The following is a 26,435-nucleotide window of genomic DNA, read 5'->3' as shown; positions in this document are numbered from 1 at the left end:
CATGAGATTCGAGATCACCAACACCAAATCTATGATACCAATAATGAAATTCCATCTGACCCAGACGTTTTAAAAACTTTTGATGAAAGTACGAAATTTCGTGACGGTCGTTATGAAGTTCAACTACCTTTCAAATCTGAATCAATCGATACGTTGGGAGACAACTACAACACTTGCAGAAAACGTTTGAGAAATCTAACCAAAACTTTTAAGAACAATCCTGATTTACTTCAAGAATACGCGTCAATTCTTGAAAACCAAGAGTCGTTAGGTGTTATCGAACGTATCGAACCTAATGATTACAAAGTCGGAGAAACTCATTACTTACCACACCGTGCAGTTTTTCACGAACAGAGAGAGACTACCAAAGTTCGTGTCGTTTTCGATGCCAGTTGTAAGAGTGGAAAGGATGCTCTATCATTAAACGACGTTTTAGAATCTGGTCCTTCGCTGACACCATTGCTCCAAGACGTGCTTATGCGTTTTCGTTCGCTCAATTATCTAGTCGTTGCTGACATTGAAAAAGCATTCCTGAATATCGCACTTGCTAGAGAGCATCAAGACTACGTTCGGTTCCTGTGGTTTCGAGATATTTCGAATATTAACTTTGAACATTTTGAACAAAATGACTTGATTGAATACAGAATCAAACGAGTGTTATTCGGTGTTACGTCTTCGCCGTTTTTACTCGCTGCTACGCTTATCAAACACATTTCACCGTTTCGCGAAAACGACCCAGAATTCGCTGATACTCTACTATCTTCGTTACACGTCGACGATTTAAACGCCGGTAAGAACACTGTTGCTGAAGCTTTTTCATTCTACAAGAAAGCTAAGGAATGTCTAAGCACCGGTGGTTTCAACTTACGCAAATTCAAGTCCAACTCGCCAGAACTTGAGCAATTAGTCAAAGAATCCTATCCTGATGAGGAGAAACAAGTCGCTTCTGATGATAAAGTATTGGGACTTGATTGGAACAAACAAGATGACAAAATTGTTTTTGACATGAAACATTGCTGAAAACTTTGTTCGAGAAGCTACCAAACGTACTATGCTGTCATCAATCGCATCCGTTTATGATCCTCTGGGTTTGATCAACCCTCTTATCGTGAAAATGAAAACTTTGTTTCGTAAAACGTGTGAGCAAGTCGAAGAATGGGATCAACAATTGCCCGACCACCTATCTAAGGAGTGGAACCAACTTATCGACGAGCTGATTATAGCCGGTAAAGTCATTATAGACCGGAACTATTGTGTTAACAACCCAGATGACCCGATCGAGTCAACCCAGCTACATGCCTTCAGTGACGCTTCAGAAAACTTTTATTCGACCGCAATGTATCTTCGTTTTGTCACCAAGTCAAAAAAGGTGACCACCAATTTAGTGACAGGTAGATATCGATTTATATCTGCAAAAGCCACAGCTTCCAAGAAGATGTCCATGCCTCGTGCAGAGTTAAACGGTATACTGTTAATGTCTGAAACTTTTAACGATGTGAAAAGAAGCTTTGAAACTGTTTATTCGTTCGACAAAATTGTATTCTGGACAGACTCTACTGTCGCGCATACTTGGGTTAAGAGTGACCACAAAACTTACACAAAGTATGTCCAGTCTCGCTTGAAGAAAATTCGAAAGGTTATTTCTAATGAGTCTTTGTTTAAGCTCATTCCTTCTAAGCTTAACCCATCAGATATCAACACTCGCGGTTTAACACCTTCTGAAATGACTGAAAATGAACTATGGTTTAAAAGCCCTGCCTTTTTGAATTTGAATGAGTCTCTCTGGCCTAATTTTAAGGTCGGTGATAAGTTTACTGATTATGATATTGATGCTGCTATTAAAGAAGAAGAGGTTCACACGCGTTTAACAAGTGTGAGTAATTTAGTTAATGATGAAGGCCTCATGGTTGACAGTGAGTATAATGTCAATCACACCTCAGTGGGCGTGGTCGAGGGTGAGTATAGTCTCTTACTTAGTAAGCTGCTGCGTACAACAGCACTCGTGCTGATGTACATCAAGAAACTAAAGAAGAAACACAACAAAGAAGAACTGAAGAAATCAAAAATAAACAACAAAGAACTGAATAAAATTGTGAGTTCAGAGGAATTTCTGAACAGTGTAAATGATGCCAAACGTTTATGGATTCGACATGAACAAAGTAAGTTGACTACTTTGAAAAACTTTGATCAATTAAAATTGCAACTTGGGCTTCGCCAAGATGAACATTTGTTATGGCGTTGTGAGGGGAGGTTACAGTTATCAGAACTCGAATACAACACAAAACACCCCTATCTACTACCAAAATCAAAATTTTCAGAACTCGTTGTGTATGATTCTCATCTTATGGTCAAACACAATGGAGTGAGAGACACTTTAAACTACGTCAGAAGAGAATACTGGATTACCAAGCCACGTAATTTTGTTAAAACAATCATTAAGAGATGCACCACCTGTAGAACTTTTGAGGGTAAGCCATATTCTTACCCGAAAAATGCAGGTCCATTACCCAGTGAAAGACTCAGCAAAGATTATCCTTATTCGAAAGTCGGTATAGATTATGCCGGTCCGATCTACTGTAGGGACATTTACAGTGAGTCGTAAACCTTGCACAAAGCGTGGGTTGTATTGATTACATGTACAACGACAAGATGTTTGTATCTCGATATTGTTTCCAGTTGTCATTCAAGCTGAACTATTAACGTCTTGAACAGATTTTTCAGTTCGTACGGTTGTCCGAAAAAGGCATACTCTGATAATGGAACTAATTTCACCAGTGAAGAGCTCCAAACCGTCGCTAAATTCAAAGGTATTAGCCGGAAATTTAACATCCAAGAAGCCCCATGGTACGGTGGCATGTTTGAACGTATGGTTCGTTGTGTTAAACGTTGTTTGAAGAAAATTTTACGACGTTCGAATTTGAATTATGATCAAATGATTACTGTATTGAAAGAAATTGAAAATGTTTTCAATAATCGACCTCTTACGTTTTTGTATACTGACGATTTGAGTAATCCTCTAACTCCAAACAAGTTATTGTATGGTCGAAATATCTATACCACCAATGTTGATGATTCGAATGACGAAAATGTCGAAAATGAAAATCTTGAAAACAAGTTTCGTCATGTTAGACAAATTTTAGAACATTTCTGGAAGAGATGGCAATTTGAGTATTTGACTAAATTGAGAGAGTACAGCAAATGTACGAAAAAGGTACGTGATTTATACCTAATGTTAATGATGTTGTTTTGGTGTACGATAAAGACAAGAAACGATTACTATGGAGAATGGGAAAAATCAACAAACTGATTCATAGCGCAGACGGTCGTATCCGTGCTGCAGAAGTAACTGTTATGAGCAACGGACGTCAGATTTTATTGAAACGTCCTATAACGAAATTATATCCAGTCGAATTTAATGAACCAAACGGAAACTATTCCAAGAAGAACGATACAGTCCTCAAATTTGTCGACGAGAAAGATATAATTGTATTTTAGGTTCTTAGTCCCTCGGGAGTGTATTATATTACATCTTATTTTAAAGTTACGTCACGTTGTAGTAATAGGTCACGTGTACTTATTTTTTATAACACGTGTTTTTCTTTTGAAACATTTTTAGTTCACGTTTAGACCCGTATCGGACGGTTGTCAATTTTTCTTGGAGATTCTTTTTAGATTTCATGTCGAGGAAGTCACTTGACATGCATCTTCGCCAATTTGACGTATGGGAAAAAGCGTTTGCTGCCTACTAGATGTCATTTTTCTAATTTAATCAGTCCTCTAATTAGTACGAATTAATTATTTTGGCAAAATGAAATAATTTATTTAACTCTAATCATTAGTGCGAGTAAATAATCATTAATTTCAGATTTTTCTCTAATCTAGTACGATAAAGGCCAGATTCTCCCCTAATTATAGTACAAATGGTAAAAAACGTAATTTTTTCATTTTTTTTAGTTTCGTGCCGATGGATTGAATCTAGCATTTTCACTGTTTTCAAAAATCGAGAACAAGCAAATAAGTAGGACTAGGAGGCAGACGCTTTTTCCGATCTCTCAAGCTGGCGAAAATGCATAATGTCACGTGACTTTCTACCAAGAAAGTGCTTCACTTTTCCACAAAAGCCATACCCAATTTTTTATGTACAACCTCAATTTTGAGGTCAAACCTGGAGTTGCTTAGGGTTTTTTCAGAATTCAGGCCCAAAGTTGCTTATGGGGTTGCTTAAAAATTTTCAGGTAGAAATAATAGATGCAAAGTATATTTTTTGTATTTTTCAACAGTTTTAAATCGACAATGGAGGCATTTTTGGAAAATTTTTTAGGTTTTTTTTTATTTTGTGTCAAGATTGTTTTCGGTCGCCGAGGAAAAAAGTTGCTAATTTGGATTTGAGGCCTCAGATCATGTGCCCCTTCTTATGACCTTTGGGTCTTAATAAAGTCCAGAGGGTGGGAAAAACTCAATGGGAAAAATAACAACTGCATACGAATTTACCATAAATGATTTTAGCTACCCAGAATTTTGTATACAATATACAATACACAATATTCGCCATAAAAATTTTTGCAATGTGCATCTTGGACACGTCGAAAAGTATAAATCTTAATACACGCTTTTTTATAAAAACAACTTTATAAAACACGAGGCTTAAATATCACCAAAACCTAAGAACAAATTTAGAACAATCTGAGGCTCAGCTCTCCCAAATGTTTAAGAACAAGCTAAACAATACCAAGACTGAATCAAAGAATATAGGATAACTTTCTTTAAAGTCTCGTGAAATTTTTACTTATGATACACCTCTATGTCACAGCCTTGCTACCTTCATCACTAAAAAAATTGACTAAAAGTTCGTCCCCGATGCAGAAGTTCGCTAATAGGGACTCGTCCGCTAAGTAAAGGATTCGTATGCTAATAGAAGATTTGTCCGCCTATAGAGGACTCGTTCGTTGACGCAAAAAAAATTGCGTCCCCGACGAGAGAAACACCCTAAATTTCATCCCCATTGGAAAATTACACTGAACTTTAATCCCGAAAAAGAGGAACACCAAATCTTTGGAAATTTCCGCTGTAAACAACACTTGGCTAAAAAATTCTCGCGAGTCACTGAGACATGGGGTGTCTTAATTTTTATCAAAAGGAATTGTCATGCCTTTAAAACGTTCAAAAGAGTTATTCACACTAGAAATTCATCCCAAATTCAACAGAGCATTGGAATTCTTTTCTTGATCGATTACCTCCCCGAGCTAGCGAAAAAGCCAATCAGAATTTACTGGTTCTTATAAAGCCGTGTATACTAAATTAATTTTGATTTTTATCTATTATGGAAAATGCCGAGCTGTCGTGTCCTACGTATTGTCAAGGGTTCATTTGAATGGGATAAATGGCTTAAATTTAGCCCGAGAGTACTGGGGTTTTGCGGATGAGGGGTGTTTCGGCACATTACCCAGCACCCATTTTTGCCCAACTACAAACGTAGAAGTAGAATAAATTTGATTGGGCAGCACTGAAAACCGTAACTGAGTTACGGCTGAGGCAGTTTCTAATTGCATGTCTTCTTTAACGCACCCCACGTTCTACTTTAAGTGTAGAGACTTTCGCGAACAAAAAGTTTTGCGACTTTCGAGAATTTTGGCACTTTTTGTGAAAGTAAATGTCTTTTGAAAATTCTTAAAAGGGCAAATCACAAAAGTTTCTACACTTAAAGTGTAAGTTGAAATAAATCATTGGTTTATTGTATATAAACTTCCGGTAACTAAAGAGAATATCCGAGTTGGATAGAAAATTGTTTCTACAGTAACTAATTATCGGAGACGTTGGAATAAGAATATTCTTCGTGAAAATGTTTTTTAAATGAGGCCAGAATTAGGGTAAAAAATTGAACTCCTAACAAGTACTTCCCCAAGAAGTAAAAAAACAGGGTGTATAATACCTTCAACCCGATTAATTTTCGTGAGCAGCTAATTTTGCAAAAGATTTTCCAAATTAATTTAATTTGCGAGAGGCTTATTTTCGCCAGCACAGTAAATGAAAGTTTTCGCAGGTTTAAAATTTTTCGAATAATCTCGCGACAGTAGAGTTTTTCCAAAAATACAAAACCTGATCTCAAAGGAACGAGCAGAAAACCAATGAAAAAGCTTGAAGACAAGATGTTTTGGTTGTGTATAGATGAGAGAATCTTTACCTCTTTGTTCTTTATCTTGAACAGAGGTTTTTAAAACAATGTCTAAGATTCAGCATGTCTTTATATAAAAAATTTTCACAAGGATGAATTCAAATATTTTAAAAGTTTTCGGTAAAATTTTGGAAATTCGCGAAAAATAATACTTGTGTAAATTAATTCATTTAAGGTAAACAATATTTAAGGGGTTTTGCATCTTTTTATTTAGATCATGGTTTTACACGTCTACGGAATTCTAAGAGGTTTCTGATGCACAAACAAAACTGTTAATCAGCATTTTCGTTGATGTGATCCGTCTAATAATAATTTACATTATTTTCTTCATAAGTACTCATAATGTATGTGCTCAACACAAGGTAGGTTTTGCAAAGAAAGTTTTCTATAAAAGGTACAATTCCTTATAACTGGACGAAAGTATTTAATCTAATGTCAAACCATGGAGCTATAAAGATAGAGAGGAGTTGAATTTGTCAGTAATTGGTCTATAAAGACTTTTGACTTTTATGAAATAGAACATACGAAATTCGACTTTCTAGTACTTTAATGTCAGAAAATTTAGCGTCCAGAACATTTCGCAAGTTTCGCAAATAAACTTTCAATTCTCGAAATAATTCAATTCGCGAAATTAAATGGTTTCAAAAAAATCTTTTGGTTCATTCGCGAAAATTAATTCCCATGAGATGCAGTTTTCAGATTTTCTTGGTCATTTATTGTCTATTAGAATATGAAAACAGGCTTTTTAGCTTATTTTAACACTGTTTTGGTCTGCGGAAATCCGATTTTGCGAAAACTAAATCCTGCAAAATGAATTAATCTTGTCGATTCGCGAAATTAAATTCCATCAAATTACGCGAAATTCTGCAGATGGCCTGCTTCGCAAAATTTTCTGGACGCGAAATTTTCTGATAATAACGTAGAGCTCAGGTTTACTCTAAGTAGTCGTGTATTGAAGTTTTGACCTCCTAATACACGAAAAGAATTTTTTTTTATCCCATGAAATTTGTGTTCAATTTTGTTAACCGTTAAATTTTGTCTTGAAAAATATTTTCTCCAGATAGAAGATGGATATCTCTTCATAACCACACAGGTTATAAGACTAAATTTGTAAACATAAAGTCGCTGAATATTTATATATCAAGCAATACTTCAACTCCTATCTCTCCCTATCCACATCACGCAATAAAACTCCGCTAAGAGAAACGATCAAGAAGAAACTCTTTTTGTTCTATCTTAAAATGCATAAAAATACGCAGTAATGGCAATCATTCTCCTTACAGACGTGAAAATATTTTTTACAACCAAAAATAGATTTACTTCACCATGAAGGTGTTAAAAAACAGATAGAAAGTAACCATCTCTCTAGTGTCCGAAATGTTGTCGCGAATTTTTTGTAAATTCATATCAAACTATTACTTATCCCCTGAGAATCTCAATTTTAGCCCAACTTGGTCTTTTTGTCGAAAGTGCTTTCTATCGCAAAATTACGTTCTGTATTTTTTCCGAATTTGAGGACCTGAACTGCAGAATTAAAACGCCGCGAGACTGTTAGCCAGAGTGTCAGACGCGATATCTAACCTCCGTTTAACGAGTTTCTCTACTCTTATCTAAACGCCTGATTGCAAACAACTCTCGTTGCAACTCGTTTGATCGCATCTAATCAGATTCTAGTATTTTCTCTCGCAATCAAAACGACAATTTGTCGCCTCTGAATGGTTTGAAAAATTAACGCGTTCTAAACTAAGGGTGGAAACTGCGGAAACTAATGATTTGAGATGAAGGGTACCATGATATCGTTGCGTTGTAGGCAGTAGCGTAGCCAGGGGTGAAGATTGATCTGCGTATGAGAGTGAATTTTAACGACACAATAATTATATTTTTATATCGAGAATATATAAGTGCTTGGTCGTAAAAATCTCCTCTCCTACGCATATCAGTCTTCACTCCTGGTTACGCTACTGCTAGGGATGTTACCTAATTGTTTACGCCCTCGTTTTTGCGAAAAACCACAAAAACCAAAAAATTCTGACGTCAGCGAAACTTGTTTTTTAAATAACTCAAGGTTGGCTAATGGTAGAAACCATTGAGTTCTAGCCCGTAGCTTCAATTTCTCTTGCCTGAGAAGGGTTAGAGATTCGCCTCTAGCCCTTTGGGCTTGAAACTCAATTTAGGCCATACTTCCACATCATTAAAAGGATCAATTTGCAAAAAAAAAAATCCCAAATTTTGCTGTTGTCAGCAAAATTTCGATAAAATCTTTTTGCAAAAGAATCTTTTCAAGGATGTGCAACTATCACAGGAAAAATTTTTCGATTTCCAAGGTTGGAAATTCAATATTTTTGGGTTGGAAATTTTGGTTTTATAATTGAAGGTTGGAAGTTTGAGCGATTACCTTAAGCTGGTTAGGAAAAAGTAAATTACCCTTAGTTTTCGTAGAATAAACCAATGCCCTTGAAAAATCAAGTGAAAAAAAAACCAATGTAAAAATGAAAATTTTCCAAAGCTGGTTGGAAAACACGACTTTTTGGGTTGGAAATTTGTGTTTCTCCGAATAGTTTGGAAAACGTTAAAAATCCATGTGGAAATAATGTTTTTTTACTATTTTCAGTACATGTACTCTGAGAAAACCACAAGCGATTTCTCGTGCAAAACTGTTTTGATGTATAGCTAACCTAGATGTTAGGCTTTAATGTGAACAGTCAAGCTGTAAGTTTCCGTCAGGAGAGGCGTCTCTTCGGAGCGGCCTCGGTCAATCGCAGTGAGTTCGCACAGTGAAACACTTCAAGGGTTGTCTGTGGCATGGTTCCAAACACTGGGCGAAATTATAAATTTCCTAAGTCGGAAATATCTAGGAAATATTATATTTCAAGGGTTTTCGAGCGATTCGAAAGATCATATTTCCTATGAAATTGTAAATGTGGTAAGATGACATTCAACATATTTACAATCTTGATAAAAGTCCATATTTACCAAATTTACATGGAATTGAAATATCATATTTACCAAATTTACAGGGAATGTAAATATCATATTTACCAAATTTACAGAGAATGTAAATATCATATTTCCTATGAAATTGTAAATGTGGTAAGATGACATTCCACATATTTACAATCTTGGTAAAAGTCCATATTTACCAAATTTACATGGAATGGAAATATCATATTTACCAAATTTACAGGGAATGTAAATATCATATTTCCTATGAAATTGTAAATGTGGTAAGATGACGTTCCGGATATTTACATAGAATGGAAATATCACATCTACCAAATCTGAATTCTACCAAATTTACAGGGAATGGAAATATCATATTTCCCGTGAAATTGTAAAGGTGTTAAGATCTGGTAAGATGACAATCTTGTAAAAAGTCCATATTACAAAAACTACACAGAAAGGAATTTTAATTTATAATCAATTTTAAAAGACTCCCCAAAAATGGCAAACAAATACAACGGAGTTTAGAAAACAGAGAAGGAGGGTCTAATAAGTGTTCTATTTCATGAAAATACACTTTTCTTTTTTAAGGCAATAACAATTTTAAAACATATTACAGTATATATCAGTATATATATCTACTATCTTTAAAAAGATAAAATAAAATGAAAACATATAATAAAATATAAACTTGTCTTAGACCAATCACACCAAAACGTTTCAAAATGGCACCTTGGAATAAATCAAATAGCTAAAATGTAATAACCTCATAGAAATTAAGTTTTAGTCTTGCTAAATGTTCATACCTGCTAAGCCCAGCTGATATTAATTGCTTGTAAATGCAATATTACTTTGACCGCAAAAATTAGTTCCGATAATGTAAAGGACTGTTCATGTAGTCCATATGAACATTATGTGAATTTTCAGGTTTCTGCTGTGTAAATAAATAACATACAAAGAAAATGAAACTAAAGTAAATAAATCTGAAAAAAATAACAAAATCTGAACAAAAAGATGTAAACATAAAAAAAGAAACACTTTTTAATACGAAAGATTTTGTTTTAGAATAAAAAATTATGATCAAAATTTCAAGAAAATCATGAAGATTATTTTAAAAAGCTCTCACTAGGGTTTCAAATTTTTATGACTTCGACAGAGTTAAAATATATAGTAGGGGCTTTGTAATAATAACACCAACAATAAAGGCTCCTGTCTTCTCTTTAAAGTTATATAAAGTTAAGAAAAGAAAATACTTACCGTGAGATAGGGTAACTTGCATCAGTGGAGGCTAACATACATGCATAGCCCTCAAATGAAAGACTTGGCTGGTCATTAAAATACAAAGTTAATTCAAAACAAAAATGGTAGAGTAGAGCTGCGAGCATGTTTGCCTCCACTGATACAAGTTACCTGATCTCACGGTATAAAATGTCTATCAGTTACATCAATATGCCAAAAACATTTTGTTCAACCACCTTCACTTCAAGATAGGCCACCATAGAATGAACTTCCTTTTATAGGATGAACCTATTCATGTGGCTTTTAGCCTTGCACCCCATCGAAGTTCATTCTATGGTGGCCTATCTTGAAGTGAAGGTGGTTGAACAAAATGTTTTTGGCATATTGATGTAACTCTCTATAGATGTCTTTGACATAGGTTTTGACACATGTTGACGAAACATATGGAAACCTCAAGAAAATGCTTTTTTGGACAACCTATCACATAAACATAAATTAATTGATAAAAAATAAAATTGAAATAACCTATCTACATTGGAGCACTATAAGATAACACTACAACAATCCAAACAAGAAATGAATTCGCCGTTAAAACATCAAAAAACATACTCCAAGCCAAAATGCAATGTTTATCAAATACAAGTTCACAGTATCTCGTCAGGAAAACAACCAAAACAATCACACAAGTTTCAAAAGTTTATAAAATCCACAAAACCTCAGCTCTGACCTCATGAATGTAAGAACCAAGCATTAACTTGTTCCAGTATCCAGAGCAGAGGTATTGTCCATGTAAGAGTTTGTATTCCAAAGCAAATATTTCTTGTACTGCCCTTTCTTCTTATCAATTCTTCAACTTCGACCAGTTTCACATCTCAATAGAATGTTAATACCATTTTGCCAAATCATTAATGTCCAAAGTTGTGGGGATGTAGCGTTTTCTTCATGTCAAGCAAATGTCTCTAAAATCTTTAAGTTGGTTGGTTTGGTATACGTATACGTTCAACAGGTAGAGGGCAAAGTGATTGTTTGTCCTTCTCTCGTACGTTGGGTTTTTAGCTTCAACCACTGTCGAAAGGTTGTCTGAGTGATCCAAATATTTTTATCTTTCATTTTAGATTTGCTTTTTCTCAATGTTGCTAACTGTAAATAATAAGTGGTAGATCGATTCATAAAAGGAAATAAAGATAAGACACAAAAATTGAAATTTCCAACTTTGCATCATTCTAGCTCATTACATCAAATTTGACTCTCTAATGTATATCCAGCAATATCTTGACAATCCCATCGAAATATATTCTCAAACTTGGTAAAAAAGTCCAATATATATTGCTGATTCGATTCACATAAATATCCAATCCCATATCGAAAGGTAATGATATGTTATTTCCAAAAAAATGTACTATTTTTTGAAGACACTCTAGCAGGATTTTGTCCGCCATTTGCAATGTTTTGATTCTGAGATTTTTGACTCGATATCCGCGCCTTGCTAACCGAGTGCGAAAATCTCATCTTGGGTTATCGAAGCAAAAAAAGACATTCACTGTGGTCAGGGACTGCCCCTTTAAATTCTTAAGCAGTCAAGGACTATTGCCAACTATAGGCTTTTATCCTAAATAGGCTAGAATATTAATCCTAGTTAGGATAATTTATCCTATTTAGGCTAAATAGGATAAAGGCATAAAGGCTCGCATTTATCCTAGTTTGCAATAGTTCTTGACTATTATTTATGCATATATTTTCTTATGAGCTTACTTTTTATTATTAGTCACTTGATTATTACGAACTTTATTTAAACAAAATACAAAAACGTATTTACAAATTTAGAAAACATACTAAACATCGTACTTCAAGTTGTTCGAAAAATGTTGAAATATCATATTTCGAGACATTTTCATTCAATGTAAAGGCTGTAAAGTTCGTATTTTACAGACTTTGAAAATATAGTAAACATAGTATTTCAAGTTGTTCGAAAAATGTCGAAATATCATATTTCGAGACATTTTCATTAAACGTAAAGTTCGTATTTACAAATTTAGAAAATATAGTAAACACCATATTTCGAGCTCTTTCGAAATATGTCGAAATATCATATTTCGATACATTTTCATTAAATGTAAAGTTCAAATTTACAAATTTTGAAAATATAGTAAATATCATATTTCAAGTTCGTCGAAAAATGATGAAACATGAAATTTCCAACATATTTCCCAAATTGAAAATTGGACTTTCCAAATCCATTCGAAATATAGTGTAAAGTTCGAGTTTACACTATATTTACAAGTTAGGAAATCTATGATTTCGCCCAGTGAAAGACAAAACTTTCCATTAGACGAATTTCAAGTGGTGTTAAGTTATCTTTTATTTCTTTAATTTCTGCATCTTTTCTTTGATTTCGATCTTTAAATTTTGTTACGAGCATCTGGTAGACCTCGTTGCCTCTTCTTCGATTAAAGATAGACAGTCTCACCCCGATAACTTCAGCAAGACTTCTCCAGTCATCAAGGCATTTAGATTCATGCAACGCTGCAGTGAGCTTAGGAATTTGCCCTTTGATGTAGTTTCTGACTTTCATCAGGTCATCCGTTATTGGTAGCAAAGTAACACGATTAAATTTGGAATCGTCAAGAGTTCTTAAAGCAACAGTCGAAATTCTGGCTTTCCATTCCATAGCAAACAACTAAAATGAAAAACATGTTACTTAATTTTGAAATTCACCACAGAGCTAACGTTCGGTTACATGGTATACAAAGGTTGAAAAAAAATCTATATTACAAGGGGGGGGTCAAGCAGTTAGTACAAGACATTATGCCGGTTAGTACCGTGGTGGTATACCTGTATAAATTTCAAAAATCAGTTAGTACTTGATGGTACTAAGTGACATTTAGGGTGGTGTCAAGTAGAAAATCTAGGAAAACAGTGAATACAAATCAATACTAACTGCTGCTTTTTTACCTGTTTTAGAAAAAATTTGAAAGCAAAACATTTTTTTCTCCTGTAAATTCTGTTTTTTATTTCATATTTATGTTGTTCTTCAACTTTAAAGATCTCATTCTGTCTTTGAGAAGTTACTAATTTTGATTGTTAAAAGTATCCCCCCTGTATATTATGATACGCTTAAATCGGAACATTTTATCGATACTGTTTAGACTGAAAGATTTTGTTAATGATTTTCACTCTTCGATGTCATCGATTTCGATACAAAGTGAAGAGAACTCAGGAGAATTAATTCATCTTGTGAACTCGCATACCGTTGTATTGTTCTTATTGTGGCAGTTATTAGTTAGTTGGTCAATTGAAGATCTTCGCTGTGCCTTATTCATTTTTCTAATAAGTTTTTTCTCTCTTTTCAAGGATATTTTAGAGAGTTTAATTTAGAAAGAAATTTAGACTGAACTCATGCTACTTTAAGAGTTGTTACAGGGTGTTTGGTTAATGGTCAATTCAGCTGTATTGCTTTGATTTTTAATAGCTAGTTTTTAGGGCAACTGGGAGTAAATGATTATTGCTTGGTTCAGGGCAATCCGACCACAGTGTTGCGATGCGACTTGTCAGACACATTTTTTTGGATGTTCGCTCCTTTACATTTTAAACAAGAGGAGATAGACTGTAAGGTCTCATTTTATGAAATTGCTTTGTTTTTTAAAACAATCGACAACTATTGTTGGCCCTGCACAACGTCACTCCTCATTGTTAAGATTTTCAGACTATGTTATACTGTTTATATTTGGTTCAAATAAAAAGCTTTGTCAAAAATGAAGAAAAATAAAAAAAAAAAGAAGAAAAGTTAAAACAATATATTAATATTTTATTTGTGGGTGAAGTGAGAAACATCAAAAATTAAAATGAACTTTTGTTAAAATTATCGGAAATGAAGAACTTTATATGACTTGCAAATTGTTTGGTAAGGGAAATCCTTTCTGGAAACCACTTTCATTTTAGAAGGGCAATTTAAGATTGTGAAAGCAGAGATCAATTTATTCAGACTTTTAACTTGAATGTGGATTGAGCATGAATAATTACAAACGGAATAAATTTGTTCAATGACTATTACTATGTATTTCTTTCGAATAAAACATCTGCTGTCAATATCAATACCATTGGGCACACTGATAACTTAAATTAATTTCAAGAAATGAACCACATCTTAAAATGGCTGTGTCAAGTTGCAGTAAATTGAGAAATGCTGATAAAACATATGATAACCCTTGATACTGTAATAACTGACATTCATTTAATTGAGAGTAGAAAAGAAAGTTTACCTGAAAATGGAGAATACTTTAATTCATATGTAAAAACTGAAGAGAAAATGTGGAGATAAATTCTCTGTCTATTCGCGACTAACAACCAACACAACCTATTTCCAAGACAACTGTCTTTAACCAACTACAATCAGATTCCCGACTTGGCCTATTGTACAAAGGAAGGCAACATTTCTGAATTGATCACAAAATGCAACGCCCTATTTAGCACCCTTTTAGATCCAAGTACTACACACAAACTGTATGCAGCCAGTATAGAAGTTAAGTAGATTAACGTTGTATATCAAGGTTTTTCTTTGAAATTTAAACCTTTGAAACTTTGCCTCATTTTTCGAAAACACCAAAATTCTACGAACTTCATCTGGATTTATGATGAACCAATGAGTAAACCAATGAAAATCTCTCGTTTTCCTATGTATAAAGAAAGCTCAATGACTGACTGTTATCCTGTGTTGGTACTTGTACTTGGGTAAAAACGGACGGGGTGTTCTGCAGGATAGGATACAAAAGGGTACCAAATTTCAGTTTCGCTAGTCCTGGGTAGGGTAACAAGAAAAAAGTCAGTCCCTTGTATATGCTGCCTTTCTGTTAAACATTTTTGGGTTTTAGTCCAGAGATAACGACCTAAAGAGGCAGGACCAGATAAAAGGCAACACCTGTAAACCTTACGTAAAATATCTTGCTTGAATATTTTGACTGAAGTTCTCCTTCTATCTTTTTGTGTCATTTCCAGCGTCTTTAAAGTAAAAATCAGAGAGTCCCTTTCGTAAATCTCCCTCGCCACTCTAGCCAGTCAGTAAAAACCCTTCAAATAAATTTTGACACGCTTTAAAACAGTTCAAATATTGCACTAAGCTCAATAACAATACAATAATGATACCACTTCTCAAGTCTTGTGTGGCAATCAACTTCAGTTAAGCTAACAATATGTCTGCACTTCTCTGCGTTTCAGCTGAACCCATTGGTCTTGTAATGGTTCTCGTACTTCAAACAAATATTATTTGTCTGGTTTTTGCTGCATTGCTCTGGATGCCTTCTCAAGTATGTTATCTCCTGCAAATAGGTTTGTATGACACTTTTTCTTACCTGTATTTTGTGAACATCTCGAAATTTTTAAAAATCTCAAGGCTTGAATATTGACATGGGGAATTCTACAGGCTTCTGAATATTTAAAAATAATTTGAATTATTGTCAAAGAGGTAATCTCAATACGTATACTGCTTTGCTGTTTATAATTCTATACTCTCTGTTCTCTGATAGTTACTCGAGTAATGGAGATCGGCATGCCTTTGGTAAGTCATGGAACTTGTTTCTGAAAAGACATTTTCATAAATCAATTTCTAAAAAAATGATTTCAAAAGTCTTCACAACAAGAACAAACCTTGCTCTTTAAAAACAATACTCTGAACATTCTACAACCAAGTTCATAGAGTTGGATCGTTGATGATTCTTTGATTAAGTGCTTACACGTGGTCACCAAACGAGTCGTAGTGGAAACCATGACAACATACCTTTGATTATTACTATTATTACACTTACTAAAACAGGTGCTTACTAAAACTGTCGCAAAAGTCGCAAGATTTCATGGTTTTTATTCTGAACTTTAAATTGAAAAGTATCATTTACAAAACCTAAATACACCGTGCATACACCACTTAAAGAAATGAATAATTACAAAACATAAAATTACTTTCTTTCAAAGCTGAAAAATATTGTTTTACGCAAATCCATTCAAAAAAATAAAATAAAATATATTTTCACCGTTTTCGAACTAAAAAATCTAGATTATAACTGCAATTTCTTCTATTGTATCGTTCATCCAGACTTGCTGAGATATCAGGGGTAACCTATCTCAATTCTTATACACAACCGATTTCACTTCTAACTCACTGCTGAGTTCGAGATTTCCCTTTCTATTGGTAGATAGCTATCGAAAAAGGATCCTTTCTGAACCGAGATTTTCTATAACTGATCGTTTTACTACATATCCTCGAAAAAAGGGCAAAAATTTTTTCGGACCCGCTGCATTTAACAAAGTGGATTTATGCCTTTTTTTTATAAGAACAGTCAAACTTTCGAAAAATACCTATTTTCTTAAAGGTCCAATAAAATATATTTATGCTATAATTCCTAAAAAGAAATGTGAAAAAACTAGAAAATACAAATGCTGACAATTTTCATTATTTGACTAATTTATATAAAAAGAAATGTTTCCAGACTCTAAACACTCAGCAGAAACAATTGCAATAATTTCAATAAAAACCCAATATTTTCAACATTGAAAATGACATAAATTTTTAAATAGTGCCAATGGTACTGCGGGCTTCCAAACCTTGAAAGTAGTGATCCATCAATTTATATCTGTTCGTCCGTACTGTCTGGTGTGGTAAAATGGTGGGCTCCTTCACACGATATCCTGAAGCATCCTTGACTTGTAATAGTCACACATACTATGTTTTTGTCTTCGTAAACAATTTTTTTGATCAAGTTAACAGGTGATTGATTGATTCAATATTACTCCAATTCAAGCATTTCTTCCATAATGAAAATCAATGCAGAAATTATGGGATCTTTTGCTATTATCACTTCATGCTTATGAAAAGGTAAGTGCAAACTAAGTAAATCTTATTGTGATAAGACATTGTTTTTTTTTCATTTCATAACTTATGAGCTATACAAAATAACATATTAAATACAACTATAAACATTCTTGACTGTTTTAAAACTATTTAAAAGTGAATTTTGATTTGAATTAAGAAAACAGATTTTCAGAAGAAGCTTTTTTTAGGTCAGGTATCTACCTCTCACTTGTTCTTTTTCAAACAGGTAGCAGCTGCAACTTCTGAGACAATCAATATTGATTGTGCTACTGTAAATGTAAATGATGCTGACCCTGATGCCACTGTAAGTTTGGACGAGGAAGAAGAGGAAGATAGGATTGGTGAAGTTCCACAATCCACTCAAGCGGTTGAAGAGGTGAGTAGATAACTAAGCTAAATTTTGGTGTTAATTGTGTTACACGAGGTGACAGCTTTTCAATATGATGACTTTACTCTAAAATCAAAAGCTGATATATATTCATCGCAAATCTGTACCAAATTAGTTTACAAGGTTGTTTAAAGAGATTCTTTTTAAATAAGATTGATATTATTTGCTTACTCGTCAGTTTTAATTCACAAGCTTTTTCATATTGGATTGACACGACGAATGTTGAGTAAGATTGGTCAGAAAGAGGAAAAGAAAAGGAATATTTTTCTTATATCAGCATAATAGAACAATAGGTAGACACTGTCCCGAAATGAAATATGTGTCAATCAGATAGCTCATATTTTTCATGTTGACGATAAAACCAAACGTCATAATCATAGATATGAAGGCTAGTGAATAATTAAGTTTTCAATGTTTTTAATTTCAAGGGCACAAGATCTTTCAATGACATATTTGAAAACGGGCAAGATCCTGATATGATGCATGATGCCATTGAGAATGAGGATACTGAAGAGAGTAATGATGGTTTTAGTCAAGGTATTAAAATTTGAAATATCTTTCTTACAAAATTAGGAAAAGCAAGCATGTATTGCTTGGATGAAATCTGGAGCTAATTTATATGTACCAATTTTCTGAAGCGGTTTATATTTGAATTTATTGTTTCTTTTTCAATAGAACCTCAGCCAGTTACAGCTCCAATAGATATTTCAGGTAACTCTTCAATGTCCTTATATTCTAGTATTATAAACATTTTTCTTATCTGTTGATTTAATCATTTATAAAATAAGAAGTTGGGGGGATGTCAAATACTGTTATGAGTTTGTCAATCATCAGACTGAAATACTATGTAAATTTTTATTTCTTTTTCACAGCTTTTAGCAAGGACGATTTTTTGATTGCGGTGAAAAGGTATGTCGACAGAAAAACACTTAAACGAGGGCACATGATAAATGGTCTAATGACATCCGGGCTAAGGATGGATGGAAGGATGGGGAGCATGACGGACGTCGAAGTGTTCCAGCAGTTTGGAAGCAAGCTGGTCGAATCCAAACGTGTGGTAGTTTACAACATCCCAATAAAGTCTAAAGAGGACATTTTGATAATGCCAAAACATTAGTATATCTAGCATAGAAAGTAAATAGTAAACAGTAAGGTATTAACATTTGTTTTTGTCAATTTTAGTACGATGCAAGAACATTTCTTTTCTTTTATAAGCAAGACATTTTTATATATTTTCTTATGATTTAGATAGATTAAAAGACTTATTACGTATGGTTATAGGTCCATGGTGGAACTCTAGTATCATTTTAGTTAAATGGTAAGATAAAAAACCGTTTTAAGAGGTCATCAGTTGAAGATACATGTCGATCCATGAGGTTCTTTTAGGGTCAGTGGAAAACATGGATCCCATCTATGGACTACTCCATTGGTGTACCTGTTGGAGTACCCTAGTTTTTATGCCCTGGAGCTTGAAAATAATAGAATTACTGATTTCTTTAGATGTGTAGGTGACTTCTATTTGAAATTCAAGTGATTCCATAACATAATAACATAATGAGAATCTAGAAATTAGAAGTTTTTCATTTTGTCAGCAAGATCGCCGCAGTAATATTGTCTAGCGCTCTCGATGCATTAAAAATCGATTTGAGTAGAAATCTTGCAGACCAGAGGAAAGAGAGATGAAAGAAAGACAGACTAATTTCCCGATTTTCCGTTTCGGATTAGTATCAAACCTGGTTTTCTTTTCATAATAACACGGCTAGTATGGCGATAATTGATTGGTTAGTTGAAAGATTACGTCATTTTCAGCCAATGAGATTTGTTCTATGGCACGCGTTTAGCAGAAAAAATTCTCTGACTCACATTATCTTTCCACGATGGCTGAGTTCAGAAGAAGGTTCTGTCAAGAAGAAATTAACCAAGCTGAATTAGAAAGTAAGTTTTGGACTGAATAATTTGAATTTGCACTGTTTACCTTGTACATCTTTGATATTTTCCTCTCCACCACTGGCTATCTTGTTGGCATCAGTGGAAAAGGGTGGTTGGTCAGTCTTCACCCCCTGCGTTATTGACAAAGTCCTTCTTGTAGTAGTAATCACATGGTGGGGTGGGGATTTAACATGCCTTTGGGGGAGGTTAAAGATTTAAAAAAAATTGAGTTTGGATTGAATTTGGTAGTCTTGTTCCTTGTGAGTTAATCCTTGACTTGGGGTGCCTTTCTTTTCATGGGGGGGGGTGCTTCTGAGAATCCAGTATTGGACGAAAAAATTACTGATATTCCGGTATTTCGTACCCTCGGAAGCCCCCCACTTTCATTTGCCAAACATTTTTCCCTTGGGCCTGGTGGGACAGCGTCAAAAATTGGTCCAATTTGGCTGAAACTTTTCACACATGATCCTTGGGTGAATGGAATAGCGTGTTTTTTAATTTTTTCAAAAGTTTTATTTCTGGGAGCTTGTGCACAAATTTTTCTGCCAAAAAATAGCTAAAACGTTTGCGGCAGGCTGGAGACTTCAAAAATGGTTGATTCGGCTAATTTTTTGCACTTGATCCCTGGGTGAATCCCTGAGGGGATGTTGATGATGTTTTTTGTCTTCTTTTTTTCAAAAATTTCATTATGGGGGTCCCGGGGGGGTACTACCCTTGTCGACCGATGGGGGTGCTCCGCTGAGCTTTGAAAAATGGACCCTACGTGGGACTCGAAATTTGCGAAAAAAGTGACCCTGAATGGGACTGAAATTCCAAAATGTTCTCAAATTTTCTACTTTTTCCCCAAATTTTCCAAAAATAGGCACCCTACGAGGGACTGATTTTTCTATTTTGGTGTTTTTGCGACCCTACCTGGGACTCGTGGAGGTTAAAAAAGGTACCCTGACCAGCGGAGCATCCCCGTAACCCATCTTAGATGGGTTGTCTGGTCAAAATTCAAACTTTTTGTTTATCACAAAGCAAAAAAAGATTTGCTAGAAAAGAAACTCTTAAAATAGTTCTATTGTCAATCTTACTTTATATTTTTAATGACTTAAAGTAATTAAAAAGTTGATAAAGAGAAAAATTTTGAACGTTCAATGTGGTGAGCACTTTTTATTCTGTAAAAAGTTTTTATAGTTTTTTTTTGTTTGCCTTTAGGTATAGAATAAAACATACATTCAATAGGTTTTACGTTGGTTATTGGATTTATTAACCCTACTCGCCCGGCCTTTTTTGGTCTGGTGAGACCCAGGGGGGGGCAGCCCTCCATAAATCCAGATTAGCAAATGTTTTCACCGTAAAAATTGATACAAATCAACTTTGCCATTAAATTAAAAAAAAAGAAAAAAATTTAAGAACTACGCGATGACGTCACCAAATAACCCAAATAACAGAACTTTTTTGAAAAAACCGTCAAAAACATGACATTTTTTCAAAATGGCATAGAAATTGTTTTAAATAAAAATTTTTATTTCTTCAAAATCCCAGTTGAAATAATTAAAAAAACTATAAAGTAACAATTTTTTATCATTTTCAATTTTTCAACATGGCGGTCTGCGCTCAATCTTGAAAAATGTTAGGAACGGTCCAATTGTCGAACTTTTGAAAACATTTTTAACTATAAATCTTGATAGAATCGAGGTACGGACTTGAAATTTTGCAATCAGTTGCTACTTGATATTTGGAATGACTTGATGAAAAAAAATTTAAAAAAATCTGCCATTATGGAAAAATTCACCGCTTTACATTGAAAACGGTGAAAAGCCATTTTTGAATTTTTTTTATGCAGTCCTATTCTATATCTAAAACTGAGTCACTTTGCAAAATTCCAACAGATTTGGACAATTTGTTCTGTTTTTATAGCCATTTCAATTTTAAAAAATCTTGCGTTTTGCGCGGTTCCTGCGGTAACAGCCGCCACAACTGCTGACCGGTTTTCCTAGAAATTTGAAAAATCATTGTGCTATAAGATTTTAGTAATTCTCAGAAAATTTCTTAACCGGTGGGGAAGTAGGGTTAACCCTCGGTGTTGATATTCAACTTGGCTTTGCCTCGTTTAATATTTATCACCTCAGGTTAATAAATCTCAATAACCAACTTTTACCTATTGAATATCTGCTTATTATTGGACCTACCTCAGAGGTCCTTTAAGTTAACAGATGTCCGTCCATTTGTCTGTCCGTCTGTTATGGCTCATTAGGTTTTTCATATTTTTGGCACAAAAATGCAAAATGGCAATGCCCAAAATGTGACGGAGCCCGAATTTTGAGAGAAAAAATTTTGAGCAAATTAGGGCCAAAAACTGCCTAAAAATAGGGTTTGTCATTCCTTTTTTCTGATTTTTTGTACAAAGATGGAGGGCAAGGTTCTCTAAAAATTGGCAGAAGTGGTTTTCCCAGAAAGTTCTTTTTGGCCGTAAAAAACGGATTTTCGTATTTTGGGGAAATTCCCTCTAACCAAATAGGAAAATATAGCTTTTCGCAATGTTGACTCATTAATCTTTTCTGATTTTTTGCACAATGATGCAAAATGTCAATGCCTAAAATGTTATGGAAGGTCCATTCAGCATGTTGCTTGTTATTATTTGATATTCTCAACTTCAGTTCAGTTAGAATCTGACAATTGTCTGTATGTATGTCTGTAGTATGTATGTATGTATGTCCGAAAACTGTAGACTTCAAAAATTATCAGATTTGGGTGAAATTTTGCACACTTATTCCTTGGGTGAATACATAGAGGTGCTTTTTTCATTCTTCAAAAAATTTTGATTGTTGGGGCCTGGAGACGAGTTTCAGCGCCAAAACGAGGCTAAAATCTTTGGGGCAGCCCGGAGACTTCAAAAATTGTCCGATTTGGATGAAATTTTGTACACTTATTCCTTGGGTGAATACCTGGGGTTGTCATTTCAATTTAAAAAATATGTATATTTTTGGGGCCTGGGGATAAGTTTTTAGCCTAAACAAGTTAAAACTTTTTAAGGAATGCTAAAATTTTCCCTAAGTCATGAAATTTACAATTGGGCCTACGAATGATTTAAAAGCTGAAGTTGAGCCCAGTGCGGTTCGCACGTTCGCACGTTCGACAGTTTATTATCTTTGATGACAAAATGCCACTTGCATAATACAAACTTTTAGATAAAAATATGTTTTGCATATGCTCTAAAAGATTCAACAGCTTTTAAGCAGCTCGTAAATTGTTTCCACAAAGGACCACAACAAATGATTGGAAAAATCAAAACACTGTACATTTCTTTCACAATTAATACTACAAATATATATTTTGACATTTTATTTTCACAGATTATCACGTGACCCTGATCACTTGACATTCAGCTCTCCAGAATACTCATCAAGTATCTCTCCTGACCGTGGTGCACCGCTGAATCCTGGACACTTACCAGTCAACTCACCTTGTTGCTCACCAGATGTTTCTCTCTACCAGGATCCATTGATTAATCCTGATCACTTAAGGATCAACTTTTCGGATCAATCGTCAAATAGTTCTCCCTATCGTGGTGCATCGTTCAACCCTGAAAACTTATCGATCAACTCTCCATATCACTCTCCCTACCAGGATACACCGATCAACCCCAATCACTTGGAAAGTGACTCTCAACACGACCACTATCGTGGTGCATCGTTCAACCCTGAACACTTATCGATCAACTCTCCATATCACTCTCCCTACCAGGATACACCGATCAACCCCAATCACTTGGAAAGTGACTCTCAACACGACCACTTTGGTGCCTCTCCTTCCCGTGATGACTCACTGGATGAGCCACTGCATATATCACTAATGGATTCCCCTCCCCCTAATGACCAAGATAACCTTTTACCGAATGGGTGTCGCTCTTCATTCTCTGTTAAGTCACAAAACCAGTTACCACCAGCACAAGGGTAAGCTGAATTATTTAATCAGGTTGAGCTCTAAGCATTTGTACAAAAATATAAAGAGAAAAATATATGACTAACAGTCCTTTCCGTAGGTGTATAAAACACTGAAATCCATAGATGAACAAAAGTCCTTGAAGACCAGTGAAGACATCAAGTTTAAAAAGTTGAAACATGGATAACATCTTTTCACAATAATGTTATCACATAAATCAATTGTTTTACACTGTTTTTTTTCTTTATTTTTTTTAATGATATATTCATTCTATTAATAATTGCACTCCCAGTATTGAGATTAATATTAATTTCCATGACTTAAAATTGATTATTCATTTAACCTTTTTAGAGCTTGGTACAATGGAGTGAATGGACTTGTGGAAATTTCTGAAGACCATTTTACCTCTGCAGACAATGACATCCTTGTACCATTTATTATGAACATTACAGAAAATTATCCTGAGTTAGTTTCTGGAGTACCCCCGTCCCATGGCACCAAACTGGAACTGTTACAAAAACTTACAAAGTTCATCAAAGTAGTACCAACGAATGTGAATACATTACAAGGGCTGAAAAGGGAACAATGGGAAGCATTGAAGTCACACGGAGACCATACAAAAATTTGTCAGATGATAGTTTGAAGAAGATTGTAGTGAGCATATCCTCTTCTAATTCGCAATACAAACTTGTTTTCGTCAGGTACCGTTTTGCTGGAGACCCACATACAATAAAGGTCAAGACACATGGTAACTCGAAACATCAAACAAACCCGTACCATAAAGTGTTTAAAAGCACCAAAGAACTACTATCGAACGAATTATTTAAAGAAAATTCAATTCAAAGAGCAGTGTTCAACGTCCGGAAAACCGTTGGAGGGGAGAATCCTGATTCGATTGCGTCATTGCCAACAGGGAAAGATCAGGCTTCGTACACAAAGAAGAAATCAAAAGACGCAAATGTGCATACTGACCCTTTGTACCAAATAACCCAAATCATGGCAAATTACAAGGAGGGAGATGAGAGATTCATACGCTCTTACACAAATGATGATTATGTACCAAAGATTATAGCTTTCACTGATCAACAGATGAAAGAAATTGGAGTTTGGAAACTATTCTAGTCGCGAGTTAGGGAGTTGCTAGTTTCGAGTTGTGGAGTTGCTAGTTTCGAGTTGGGGAGTTAAAAAATTACCGGCTACCGAAAAAGAATAACATACATCAAAAGTACAATTTTGAAAGTAAATGTAATATGAGAGTAATATATAACACATATAATACGTATAATACATATACCACCTGTAATATGCTTATTTGCCTTAAACACGTGCGCTGAGAGCATGGAAAGCTATTTTCTATTGTCAATTCATATCCATTTATATTTCCTGCATCACATTGAGTATAAATAAAATTCTTTATTAAAGTGACTTTAGAACCATTGTATTTTATAATGTGATCAAAATTTTTATTAAAAAGTGTGAATTCCAATGATAAAATGACAAAAGAAAGTGTCATTATTTTTCCTAGCTCTATAAGCTATCTCTACGAATTTTTTGAGGCTAAGATGACTGTCAATTTATATCCTTTTATACAATAAGCATCACTTGCAGTATGATCAATATTTTTTGGGAAATTTGTTTGACAAGCATTGTATTTAAAGATTTTGTCAATATTTTTACAAGGACGTGTCATGTTGTCAGCATTATGACAATGACATATATGACAATGACATAACAGTACTAAGTATTTTGGCTTTGCTAGCCAGCAACTTACCATTTTCATGATCTTAAAGTCAATAATATGTTTGGTACTGGCTAATTTGAAATTTGTACTTTTGGGCTACATTAGTTTAAATTAGAAAATTTTCGGTCGCCGTAAGGTTTTACGAACTCCCCAACTCGAAACTAGCAACTCCCCAACTCCCCAACTCACCAACTAGAACATTACCTAGACTCAAGAAATTGTTAACTTCTGCTGCAATGATCAGGAGGGATTCAAATCTCTTTTGTTTACAGACATCACCTTTAGACTCGGACCCTTCTTTTTGTTGGTGACCATGTACAACAACACAACGTTGTTCATCAAAGGGACAAAGACTTGTCCTGTTATGTTGGGCCCTTTGATGTTGTGCATGTTAAAAGATCAAGCCACGTACGACACTTTATTTCAGAAAATGTCATCCACTACGCCTGGATTGAAGCACTTCTTACAGGCTTATGCTTCAGACTGTGAGACAGCTCTGAGAAACTCGATGCTTGAAACATTTCCTGGTAGCCTAGCGTTCCTATGTATGATCCATGGAAAGAAAAATATTACAGAACATTGTAAAAAGAAACAGCAATTGACGTCGATTTCACCTTTAACATGAACGATGAACAAAAAAACTTCCTTCATGGTAGGTTTTGTGGCTAGCTTTCTTTCGATTTAGGACCCCCAACGAAACTTTTTTTTTAAACTATATTTACATTTGTTACATTTTATTTTTTCATTTTTAGCATTTTTTTAGTTTTACAGCCCATCCCAGTCCAGTCTTAATGTACGAAGAGATGTGAAGACCAGTTTATAGTTTGACAAACTTTCAAAATTTAGCCTTTTCTTTGCGGCTATTGGGATTTAGTTCATTAATTCTTATACTTTAATCGGATTAAATTTCGCGAGATTTAATTTCGCGAAAATGGCAAAAATTCGCGAAATTTAATCCGATTACAGTAGTTCATTAATTCTTATAGTCACCACTTGGAAATATTTGTCACAATTGTTTGTGTATATAGGAAAAGAGATATTATTTTATTTTTTTGGGCTCCTCCAGTGCCTTGCTTTTAAGAGATTTTAGCATGTTTATATTTTGTGTAATTTTATAGGAAAAGAGATTTATTTTATTTTATATACTCATTTTAAGAAAAGCACGAAAGCCTATATATTATATTTCCATAAGCCGACGTTCTAAGTATTTCCTTCGACAATTCGTACGTTCATTTTC

At 34.4% G+C, this 26,435-nt stretch overlaps 2 protein-coding genes across 2 annotated transcripts; both read left to right on the top strand.

Moving 5' to 3' along the window:
• Positions 1–1,051: 1,051 nt before the first annotated feature.
• LOC136798252 (uncharacterized) lies at positions 1,052–18,149 on the top strand. Its single transcript, XM_067054832.1, has 4 exons — positions 1,052–2,250; positions 2,713–3,211; positions 17,437–17,586; positions 18,027–18,149. Exons 1-4 carry the CDS (start codon positions 1,052–1,054, stop codon positions 18,147–18,149), a joined length of 1,971 nt encoding a protein of 656 aa, XP_066910933.1.
• Positions 18,150–19,475: 1,326 nt separating this feature from the next.
• LOC136798251 (uncharacterized) lies at positions 19,476–24,579 on the top strand. The gene is made up of 5 exons (XM_067054831.1): positions 19,476–19,533; positions 22,173–22,197; positions 22,869–23,468; positions 23,809–23,967; positions 24,159–24,579. Exons 1-5 carry the CDS (start codon positions 19,476–19,478, stop codon positions 24,577–24,579), a joined length of 1,263 nt encoding a protein of 420 aa, XP_066910932.1.
• Positions 24,580–26,435: the final 1,856 nt, after the last annotated feature.

The sequence above is a fragment of the Clytia hemisphaerica genome, unplaced genomic scaffold (genome assembly GCF_902728285.1).
Source record: "Clytia hemisphaerica strain Z4C2 unplaced genomic scaffold, Clytia hemisphaerica genome assembly, whole genome shotgun sequence".
Classification (NCBI taxonomy): Eukaryota; Metazoa; Cnidaria; class Hydrozoa; order Leptothecata; family Clytiidae; genus Clytia; species Clytia hemisphaerica.
This window is presented reverse-complemented; position numbering and strand designations above follow the sequence as displayed.

Bases quoted from the DNA above. Each gene is read 5' to 3' on its own strand.
- LOC136798252 (XM_067054832.1), top strand. From the start codon at position 1,052: ATGCTGTCATCAATCGCATCCGTTTATGATCCTCTGGGTTTGATCAAC. The intron at 3,212-17,436 runs GTACGTGATTTA...TTTTTCAAACAG, and splicing joins ACAGCAAATGTACGAAAAAG to GTAGCAGCTGCAACTTCTGA. The intron at 17,587-18,026 runs GTGAGTAGATAA...TTTAATTTCAAG, and splicing joins CCACTCAAGCGGTTGAAGAG to GGCACAAGATCTTTCAATGA.
- LOC136798251 (XM_067054831.1), top strand. From the start codon at position 19,476: ATGGCTGAGTTCAGAAGAAGGTTCTGTCAAGAAGAAATTAACCAAGCT. The intron at 22,198-22,868 runs GTATGTATGTCT...TTATTTTCACAG, and splicing joins TTAGAATCTGACAATTGTCT to ATTATCACGTGACCCTGATC. The intron at 23,968-24,158 runs GTTACAAAAACT...TGTTTTCGTCAG, and splicing joins CATGGCACCAAACTGGAACT to GTACCGTTTTGCTGGAGACC.